General features: G+C 50.1%; 1 protein-coding gene across 1 annotated transcript; it reads left to right on the forward strand.

Annotated features, from left to right (window-relative positions):
* Positions 1-230: 230 nt before the first annotated feature.
* On the forward strand, positions 231-5,614 carry LOC123049746 (GDSL esterase/lipase At1g33811-like). Its single transcript, XM_044472628.1, has 6 exons — positions 231-508; positions 1,278-1,399; positions 4,509-4,645; positions 4,725-4,949; positions 5,032-5,305; positions 5,394-5,614. The coding sequence occupies exons 1-6, from the start codon at positions 231-233 to the stop codon at positions 5,612-5,614; spliced, it is 1,257 nt and encodes a 418-aa protein (XP_044328563.1).
* Positions 5,615-11,434: the final 5,820 nt, after the last annotated feature.

Consider the following 11,434-nt stretch of genomic DNA (forward strand, 5'->3'; position numbering starts at 1 on the left):
ACTTTCAGCAACACAAAAGCTACATACTACTAGGTGGATAAAACTATCCTACTACTACTCATCATCGGAAATGTCGTCGACCTCCGTGCCGGTAGTGCCGAACGGACCGGCCTCCTGGCCATTGGTCATGGCCCGCAGCTCGGGCTCCTAGTTGGAGTCCAGCTCCGAATCCGCCTGGCGAAGATAGCACGGTTTGCCGCGACCTCGAGCTCTGACTGGATGGAGTTGAGATGGCCTACAACTCCCCCGCCTCCTCCGCTTGGGCCACGTGGAACTTGGCTAGCGCGTCGGCCATGCCTATTTCGGCAGGCGAAGGCGCCAGATTCACCCCGCCTTCCTCCTTCTTTGTCTGCTTTCTCCATGTCCGCATCCAGCTCCGATGCCTGCTGTCCGCCACTCCCTCCTCCTTTGGTGCCTCCTGCTCGGGAGAGTACAGACGCAAGCCGGCTGCAATCCAAGTGGCGCGCCGTGCTGGATCTCCGCTAGGAGCTCCGACCAGCTTTGCAAAGTGAGCATGATGTACGCGGTGATCCGCTGGCGGCCCATGGCTACTGGCGAACCACGAGCCCCTAGTGGCTTCGGAGTGGGGGTGCAGACGGGAAGGAGAGGGTGGAAATGAGACTATTCGTCCGGCTTAAATAGCCGAATTTGGCCCCTCGGGTTGTGCAGGGGAGCAGACACATGGAGTGGATGCATGAATGCATCCTCATCGGACCAATGGGTTTTAACGTGTGTTTGTATGGGTCTAGCCGTTAGTTCGGACACGTCCAGATGGACCGGGCCTCCTCATATCCACCCTATATATGGCTGAATATCAGCGGCACCAGTCAGTTGGTGCCTATAGGGCCGGTTTGAGGAATCCAGCGGGCTCATAATTTATGTCACTGACCGGAGATGCTCTAAGATACCCGGCGCAATTTTACGCCGCCGCCGGCTTCCACGCACGAACTGTACAAAAACTATGCGGGTGCAAGATTCACAGCCTATCGTTTATGCGCAAGAAATGCCCATGCGACCCTCGTGACGAATGCAGCCACGTAGTACCTGAGTAGCGCCTCAGTATTTTTACACGCAGATGCGCTAGTAAAAACGACAATGTGTCTGCCCTCGACGCAGTGACCGACCACGTCCCGTTCGGCGCTGATACATTCCATGCACTTCCTCGCAGTGCCAGCTAGCCAGCTCCGAAGCCAGCTCGCCATCCCGGAAGGGACGTCGCGTCTCGGTCTCCAACTAATTTGTACGTATGCACGCACCCGTCTCCCGAACCACAACAGGCCACCGGCTCGCAACCGCGCACGGGCTGAAGATCCAAGCCCGGATTACTTTTTTGCGCTAGCAGGCGATGCACAGTTCTCCACTAGTCACTACCACGAATGCCCTGGCATACAAGTATATAGTAAGAACTAAGTACTACAGCTCTAGGTCGCTCGCGGCCAATGGCAGGTCGCCACGGCGCAAAGCTCCATTAACAATGGCTAGCGCGACTGAGAAACGCATGCGGGAAGATGAACCGCTTCTGCGCTACGGAACAAGCAGCATATCCCCCCGGATCGCTTACTGCGGCGAAGGATTCGAAGATACTGCCGCAGGTAGCCAATTGTTGCAGCTCCTTTTGCTTATTATACTCGTGTTATTCTTCGCGCCGCCCTGGGCGCACGAGTGTATATATAGGCGTGCTGATACCATGTCCCAGTGACCGCTCGAATCGTAGTCTCATCGACGACCACCGCCGAGGAAGCGGAGAGGCCGTACGTACGGCAGAGCGCGATCGAGGTACGTAAGAGGGGCTCCGTCGGTCCAATGGCCGGCCGTGGCGGCGGGGCGTTCGCGCTCGTCGCGCTGTGCATGCTCGAGCTCGCGCTGCATGTCGCCAGCGCCGCCCCCGGACCCGCCCCCGCCCCCGCGCCGGAGGGGCTCGTGCCGGCCATCTTCGTGTTCGGTGACTCGACGGTGGACGTCGGCAACAACAACAAGCTGCGGGGCTGCAAGGCCGAGTGCAGGGCCAACTACCCGCAGTACGGCGTCGACTACCCCTCCTCCCGCGCGCCCACCGGCCGCTTCAGCAATGGCAAAAACCTCGCTGACTACATAGGTGCCGTGAAGACTTCTCTTCTCCCTTGAGCTTTATATAAGTACAGTACTACGTAGCAGAGGCTACTGGTTTTAGCTTCTTTTTTGCGACGAATTTTGCCTAGGTGTATTTGTTTTGCTACTTATTACTGAACACGTGAGCAGTCTATGCATGTTATCGTGCCAGCTAAGCAACGATCCAACGGAACTGAAAGCCTGCTGTCCTTTGAGTCTCCGAGTGACGATCTAGGCACTAGACGCCAAAGCCTTTCAGTTAATCTTGTTTCCTTTCTGGAAAGCGCCTTTCAAACAGTCGAAGCAGACCATAGACACAACAGTAACTTCTTTCTCTTTTGAGTTTTTCTGGTTGACCTGCCGTGCAAGATTTTTGGTCTTCCCCTGAAACTGATTTTAAAAAAATGGGTATGTGGCAAAATATGGGAATGACTTATGGCTAGGCGTGAAAGTCCAACCAAGATCTGATATAGCTGGTTTTTCGCGAAATCCAGAACTTAAAAGGATAATTGAAATGACTTGTCTTCGAATCTACTTTGGTTGGAGCTCGAAAAAAGAAATAAAAATAAAGTAAATTCAAGGAAGGGTTATTTTAACAGCCCATTGGGAGGTCGTGGGCAGCTTTTCTTCTCCTCTTATTTCATATGGAATATAATCAGTTAAAATAAGAAGGAACAGGGAACATCGTACGTACGATGTCGATGTGCCGATGTGGAGTTGTCAGGAGCACTAAGACCTTGGAACTTGGAGTTGTCAGGAGCACTAAGATGTGTGAAGGCTGTCGGTAGTGAGTAGTATCATAAGTTAGTATATCATGCATATGATACCAGTATATAATACTACCTTTACAATGCATAGTATTATAAAGAGATCTTAATCATAAATTACTATTTTAGATGCTCTTATTTATTTTCATGCAAGACATATAGTAGTACGGTATTTATTGTGATAGTGTATAACGATATAATACTCAATTATCTCTTTCTTCATTTAATTCTATGTCACCTCATTAAAATTGACTAGTCAGCATGTATGATACTAGCTATGATACTCCTATTACGGATAACCTTATTAGGTTAGCACTTGAACAACTAAAAACACAAATTCATTGGCAGAGGTTGGGCACTTTCACCCTAGTAAAAGTGCCTTTTTATACAGCTTGTCCAAGTTTTGACTTAGAATTGCCATCACAGCCATACTTTTAAAAAACCGAACCAAACCAACATTGCAAGCCCTGACAAGAATATTTTCATTTTTTGAGGAACAAATAAGAATATTATGTGTGAGCACCGCAAAGAAGGCCCGGTAATTTGTTTTGTGTTTCTTTGTTGAAGTACTACTTTTATTATGCCATACACTTTGAGGTGAATTATTTTCTCCAATTTACTTTGAACTATGGCCTAGACTAGTTTCGAACTTTAGTCCACCCAAGAAAAAAGTAACCTACACACACTTAGCTCTCGCCCGCGTGCTCACTTCGCTCATGCATTTTCCACTAACCCTAAACTCTAAAAGCTCTTGCGGCAGTAGTGGTGGCGACCATGGCATTGGTAGAGGCAAGGGAACCTCTTACCCCTTGATCTATGTTCGTCCCTTGTCAACCCTCTTGCAGATCTTGTGGTGGACTTAGAGCAGATCGTTACAACTTACAAGGCTAGTCATAGTGCAGACACTTGTAAAAATGTCACAGTGTAGATAATGTTTAAAACTTCAAACAATCTCCAGAGAATAACTTTTAGTTTGACAACGGGACCCAGAAGCTGGCATTTATACTCCCTACATTTCATAATGTTTTTGAAAAAATGAAAGCTTTCAAGTTTGATCAAGTATAGAAAAAATATCTACATCTAGAATATAAAATACATGTCATTTTATAGTTTTATATTATAAAGTTTGATATTGTACATATAATTATTTTTCTCTATAAACTTGATCAAAGTTCACGAAGTTTGACTTGAAACACGGATTTGGTAAGTCTCGTCTAGATGAGAATTAGCAAAGTCTCGTCTAACTCATATACTATTTTATTAACCAAGCAAAAAAGAAAAGCGAAAAATGCCAGAAAAATCTATGTGGGCTACATTATGGAACAGAGGGAGTATAACAAAATAGGCGACTTTGGTCACTGCTCCAAGCTCGTGATTCCGGGTCAAAACCTGGATAACTGTTTAAAATACACAGTTATAATAAGAGACGGTCTCTATCACAGGTAAATGAAAAAAAGGTACTTCTCCAAATAATTCTAGTCCCGAACAAAAATAGTAAAAGTGAATCTCAATGCTAATGTTTTATAAGAATTTTTTGTTCCAGTAAGCATTAACAACTCAGCTAACTTTTGCCATTCTATAATGTGGTTCTTTCCTCTATTCGCTAAAGACAAATGAGGTGAGCAACTTACGTATATTTGTTTGGACGAGCAGCTATCTTCCTGGGATTCGACGAGAGCCCACCTGCTTACCATTCCCTCCCGGCTAAGGGCGTCGTTCCACAGATGAAAAGCGGCGTCAACTTCGCATCAGGAGGGTCAGGCCTACAGGAGAACACGGGCCTACTCCCTGTACGCACTAACCAGATTTGTCCATGTTATAGCACGTACGTAACGTAGCCACTGAATCCGCTTTTCTTCGTGCATGCAGTGTGGGCGACCAGTGTACAGCATGACCGACCAGCTCGAGAAGTTCACGGCGGCCGTCCAGATGATGGGGGACGACTCGGACGACCTCATCTCCAGATCGCTCTTCTTCATCAGCGTCGGCAGCAACGACCTGTTCGAGTACGCCTACCCCTGGCCGACGCCCCCGAACCGCAACGACACCGCCTTCCTGGGATGCCTCGTCGACCATTACAAGACCTACCTGCAGGTGCATGCCGTCCATACATGCTTGGTGTGGTGCTTCCAGTAATTGAACGTGAAAGCCAACCTCGTCGCGACTGTTCTTGCAGGAGCTGTATGCGGCCGGGGCGAGGAAGTTCAGCATCGTCAGCCCGTCGCTGGTGGGGTGCTGCCCGTCGCAGAGGGCGGTGGCGGTGACACATAACAATGACACCGACGAGTTCAACTGCTTCGGCGCGGCGAACAAGCTCTCCAGGCAGCTGTACCCAATGATAGACTCGATGCTGCAGGGCCTCAACGCTGATCTGGACGGCATGAACTACTCCCTCTCCGACTCCGTAGGGATGGCCCAAATGGTCTTCGCCAGCGGCGGAAAAGCCGTCAGTACGTCGGCGACACACCCTCAAATACTACCTGTCACAGTGCATTGCCGGGATGTTTCAGTGATGTGTGGTTAATTTTTGTTTGGCAGACCTGACGGTGGTGGACACGGCGTGCTGCGCCGGCACAGGACGGTTCGGGGTGGGCCAGTGCAACACCTCCGCCAAGCTCTGCCCAAACCGCGACGACTTCATGTTCTGGGACGGCTTCCATCCGACGGAGGAGGCGTCGTTCCTGGCCGCGATCGAGATCTTCGGCGACACCGGCAAATACCTCCACCCGATGAACGTGAGGCAGCTGGCGGCGCTCTAAGCGTGTAGAGCCGCGCAGGCGACCTGACTTGTTTCTACGTGCTCCGCCGACGTCTTGGTGTTGCTGATTATTCCAGAATAAGAAGTGGTGTGGGTAAACCTGTAGGGCGGGGAGCCAGAAAATTTGGCCACTGGTTCGCTCATCCACTCGTTACGAGAACTTGATATGAAATTATGAAGATTGAACTTTACAGTCTTGCTAAATCACAGTCGACTGAGATTTTGTTATGTCTCAGTCGATGCTATATGAAATTTTACAATGAGATTCGTGCATAAAAATATTCTTCAGATTTTTTTTATAGTAATGTCACTTGACTGAGACTTGGTTAAGTAGTCTTAGTCGACTAAAATGTAGCCACACCCTAGAGCATGAATCCATATAAAAAGAAAAAAGAAAAAATGCACAAATCTTCATATAATATCTCATGAATATAGTATCGAGTGAGACTTAATTAAGTCTTAGTCAACTAAGATTTAGCGATCCCGTAAACTTTAAAGTCTAGTTATAACAAACGTATAACACCCATAAACATTATAACGAATAGAAATATAGTCTCACGTACCACCTATGGTTTTGCATTAAAAACTGAATAGTGCAAGACATACCGGCTCGATAAAATTATAAACGGGATTGCTAAAACCAGATTCGATGAGGGGAGCGGTTTGTTAGACCAGTGTGGGAAGACATGTCTACGACAATCAGATTCGATGTGTCAAAATTCGATGGTATGAGGAACTTTGCAATTTGGCAGATAGGGGTCAAGAACATTCTAAGTCAACAAGGTGCCTAAAGCTTGCCAAGATAGATATCGAAGACTGGGAAGATGTGAAGAGCAGGGCGGCTGGGACCATACGGTTATGTCTGAATGACTAGATCTTTTACCATGTGATGGATGAGATGACACCAGGCGAAACCAAATTGGAAACTCAATTCCTGGATAAGGTTGCGTCCAACAAGTTGTATCTAAAACAACAATTGCACAGACACAGGAAAGGGCAGACCTTACTGAGCATATCAATGTATTCAACCAAGTGTTAGCAGACCTAGCTCGGCTAGATGCTAAAGCGGCGGATGAGAAAGTGGCAACACTTCTACTTACTTCGTTACCGCGGCCCTATGCGAACATTATCACTACTCTGATATATGGCAAGACTATCGGTGTTGTAAGCGAGATTATGGCAGGACTGTTATCGAACGATCAACGTGAAAAGGAAGTACCATTGAAGGTGTTGAAAGCAATAAAGGTGTGGACCAGGCCACCAGTTATAATTAAAGTAGCAGAAAGGAGAAGGAGAAGCTAAAGAAGAATAAGGAGCCGCGGGGCTATCATTGTAAGGATTATGGTCACATCAAGAGGGAATGCCCAACGTGGAAGAATGTTGATGAATCGGCCATTGTGGTGGTGTCTGCAGACAATGATTCAGATGGTGACATGCTTACCTTTTCAAGCGAGAAGTCCAATGAAGCATGGTTATTAGATACAACATGCTCTTATCGTGTGATGCTTAACAAATAGTAGTTCACTTCCTAGAAGTCTGGCAATTTTGGAGTACTCTTTAAAGGCGACGATGTGCCTCAGCGCATTGTAGGTATTGGAGATGTTAAGATCAATACCGAAGATGGTGATGAACATGTGTTCAAAGATGTTAGACATGTGCCGAAGGTTCGGACAAATCTAATTTTACTTGGAGAAATTTATGATGATAACTATGTCTACAGGTGGACATTGACAAGAAGACCATGAGAATCAAGAAGGACAAGAAGTTCATGACGCAGGGAAGGAGGACAAAGAACAATTTGTACAAGATGCGAGCAAGCTGCGTTAAAGGTGAAGCTAGTGGGGAGCCACCAAGTCGGCGATCTAGCGGCGACCTAGCGACCTGGCGACGGCGATCTAGCGGCGACCTAGCGACCTGGCGACGGCGATCTAGCAGCGACCTTGCGACGATCTAGTTCGTCGGATGCGGCTCGCATCTAGAAGACGCCTCACCCTGGCGCCGGGTTGGGCGGGAGCTCCGGCGATCGGATCTGGTTCTCGTTTTTCTTGCCTGCAGGCCTCTGAGGATGATGTTGCGCCCGTGACAGACGAGTCATCGTCGGTGGTGCGCCTGCGTAAGACCGATGAGGAGCTCGCTGAAGAGTTCTGGGCGGACATTGGCTTTCCGACTCCGGCGTCCAGGGTGTGGGAGCGACCCTCTCCTCGACGGTCTGCCATTTCGGCGAGCAGGTCCAAGTCCCTTCGTTCTCCTTCCGCGGAGATGGATGGGGAGCAACGCAGTCCACTCGGCCCGGTGAAAGCATCCACGGCATCGGTAACCATTGGAGGTGGTGCCATCCGAGCGCCGGCGACGTCTAGGGTTTTGGTAAAGCCATGGATCGGCCTCATTCCTCCTCCTCGTGTATCTCCTCTTCATTCGATTGGAGATGCCATGCCGCTGGCCTTTCGTCGTGGGGAGGCCGCCACATCGTCGACTGGTGGGTCTGCGGCCACGCCGCGACTGGCGGCTGGGGATGGTTCTTCGACGACTCAGACTCCGACGCCCGATCCGGTTCTCACGGCGGGCCCGCTCCTAAGCTCTGGTAAGTATAATCCGGTCCGTCCATTGCGTATGGTTAATCTTAACCGGTGGCTTTGGCATATATGGAACAGGAATTCGCAAAGAGGAAACCCTAACTTTGATCGCTCTTTCGCGGCCGTCGTCCGCTCCCCATCCACGACGCGAGGGGAGATGGCCACTCCGACCGGCCCCAACGCAAGTTCGGCCGATCGATCCCCGTCTCCTCTCAGCCGGTGGATGCTTCTTCGTCCGGTGGAGCTTCGGGCTTTGCCCCGGGCGTTTTTCCGCCGGTCATGCCGACTCATCCGCTCGGGCCAGCGATGAACATGGCGGCAGTGGGTCATCAGCAATATCCGACACCGGTGCAGCAGCAGCAGCTTTACCAGATGCACATGCCTCAGCAGCAGTTCGCCGTTACCTATCCGCAGCAGCCATACTATCAAGCGCCGGCGGGATATGTGCAGCAACAACAGCAGTCTCCCATGTTTTCATACCAACCTCATGCAACGCCCATGCAGTAGAAGTCGGGTCCTAACGTGGGTATGCAGCCGATCGCTTTCAACTCCGGACCAGCGTACAAATCAGCTGGCGGTCCGCCCGCTGTCGCTCGCCCTCGCAAGCCGAAGAACGGGAAGGGAGGACACCCCAAAACCCATCAGGGGGTCGCGCCGCCAACAGCCGCCCTTGCTGCTACAGCCATGCCTGCGCAAGGGCTGCAGGGGCACCGGCGCTTCTTCCTGCCTCCTCCGTGCCGGCAGCTCAAGGGCCTCTCGTGATGATGCAACATCCGCCTTCCACGCCGGTTCAGACTACGGGCCCTACTGGTGACGTCTTGGTGACAAAAAATGGTGTTCCAAATGTCAGTCCACATGACATACGACTGACGTGTGTGAGACGCAACAATACTGTTTCATATGTAATAAGTCTAACCATCCGATGACCTTGCGCCGGTGCCCCGCACTTAAGATGCCGAAACCGTCGGCGATCCTTTGTGGATATGGTACAGACAACATGGCTTTCTTTCATATGCCAGATAACGTCTGCAGGGAGGACCTGGCTCCACAGATTTCTCCTACGGCTCTAGTCACGATCTCAGGTGGGTCTATCACTTTAAGCGTGGTGGAGGCCGAGGTGGCCAAGATTGCACAATATCAGCATCAGTGGAGATGGGATGCAATTCCACATGGCCAGAATGCATTTCTTATATCCTTCCCTAGTGACGAGGTGCTACTAAGAGTAACTGGATTTACGGTATTTATCAAATCGCACAATGTTACTTTGGAGCTCAAGGCATGGAAGTCTGAGGATATACCACACCGCTTCGAGCTCATCCCTGTTTGGGTGCACGTTCATGGCGTGCCCCACGCACTGCGTCACTTCTTGGGTCTTTGGGCGGTCGGCTCAGTCATCGGTGCCACGATGGATGTGGATCTACTTTGTCTGCGCCAGAGAGGTATTGTGTGCATACAGGTGGGTTTGCTCAACCTCGATGCTTTTCAGAAGAGTACTGTTAATTCTCTCTCGTCGGACGTGGTTGTTGAGAGGAAGGGTTATGAGTTTCGATATAGCTTGGAAGAATCTAATTTCCGGGTTGATGTTGACTTTGTCCCTCACGTCTGGGAGCACGAGGATGATCCTGAGAGTGACAGGGGACAGGACAGAGAGGACTCTTTCAGGGCTAATGATACAAGAAAGAGGTCCAAATCATCATCATCGGCTACCACTTCGACGGCTCCGCGCGAACACGGGGGGGGGGGTGCCTATGGAGATAGCCACAGCCACTTCTGCCCCTTCTCTGCCTTCGGCGCCGGGGAAACTTATCGCGGTTACACCACCTAACCCGCATCGACGTGCTTCTCCCACGCCTGGATCTCAGCCGACTCCTCAGGCTGTGATGTTGGGTGTGACGTCTTTGGTACCTACGTCTCCAGCACTACCTTCGGTTCGGATCTGCGGCGAGGAGACGCTTACTTCGCTGGATGGGAGCGTTGCTTCGGAAGGGGCTGCGGTGGAGGCGCCGCCACTTCTTTCGCCGGGGCAGCTGTCCCCTCTTCGTCGGGGGGTGATCTTCTCGCCGGCAGTACAGGCTGATCGCGAGGCCGCGAGGGCGGAGCTGAGGGCGCTGTCCTCGGTGCCTTCTTCACCTACAGGTGCGTCGGCGGCGGACCCGACCTCGGAGGGTGAGGGCGTGATTCAGCCCTCACGGTCTTCGACGCCATCGTCGGACCCAACGGCGCCACCTTTCTTGGCCTCAGGGACGCAGGTTGAGGTGGAGGCCACACCTACGCCTCTCAGACGCAGTGGCCGCCACCTTGTCGGTGCTGACGGCGCATCTGCCACTGGTGAGGACTCTTTAGCGAAGGCCATGCGTAGGACGGCTTCTCGCAACCTCGACTTTGAAGGTACTTCCGCCTGGAAATCTTTTTTGTCTTTTGATGATGCTAAAGTTTCTTCAAATATCGCTAGTCTTGGTATTTCTTTAGGCCAAAATGATAAAGCGGTAAATATCTCTGTTAAGGCCCTTAAGCAAGTGGAGTTCGACCGGCTTACGGTTGCTCCAAAGCCAGCTTTATTTTATGATCCTCTAGCGTCAGATGAGGAGGAAGAGGAGTCTGATGTCAATAATGAAGGCAAACTCCTTTCTCATCTGGTTAGAGATACTACCGAAGTAGACTTGGAAGATACTACACATGACACTATGCTATGCGAGCTCGTCACGTCGGTACGAAAGAATAAGTCTAATTCAGTAAATAAAAAGGGTCGTCCAACTAAGAAGGCCAAAATCTCTAAACATAAAAAAGGTTCATCATGAGAGGGATGTTTTGGAATAGCAGAGGTCTTGGTGACTTGGCTAAGCATAAGCATATTTCCGATTGTGTTAGAGATCATGCTTTGGACTTTGTGGCCATCTCTGAGTGTGGCAAACGTGATTTTGCAACACGCGATCTTGACCATTTTTCATGTGGTTATGATTACGAATGGCATGTCCTACCACCTTCTCGGAGGTCTGGGGGTATTCTGCTTGGAATCCACTCCACATACTTGGAATTGTTATCTACTTCGAAGGGGGAATATCATATCAAATTCCACCTTCGAAATAAAGCTGACAGTTTCATTTGGAGCTTGGTGGCTGTCTATGGCGCCGCTCAAGAGGAGTTCAAATCGGCATTCCTCAAAGAGTTGGTCAATACCTGCCGAGAGAATCCCCATGCCATGTTAGTTGGGGGGATTTCAATATCCTTCGGAATCAGCAGGAAAAGAA

This window comes from Triticum aestivum, chromosome 2D, assembly GCF_018294505.1.
Source record: "Triticum aestivum cultivar Chinese Spring chromosome 2D, IWGSC CS RefSeq v2.1, whole genome shotgun sequence".
NCBI classification, from domain to species: domain Eukaryota; kingdom Viridiplantae; phylum Streptophyta; class Magnoliopsida; order Poales; family Poaceae; genus Triticum; species Triticum aestivum.

Bases quoted from the DNA above. Each gene is read 5' to 3' on its own strand.
- LOC123049746 (XM_044472628.1), top strand. From the start codon at position 231: ATGGCCTACAACTCCCCCGCCTCCTCCGCTTGGGCCACGTGGAACTTG. The intron at 4,646-4,724 runs GTACGCACTAAC...TCGTGCATGCAG, and splicing joins AGAACACGGGCCTACTCCCT to TGTGGGCGACCAGTGTACAG. The intron at 5,306-5,393 runs GTACGTCGGCGA...TTTGTTTGGCAG, and splicing joins CAGCGGCGGAAAAGCCGTCA to ACCTGACGGTGGTGGACACG.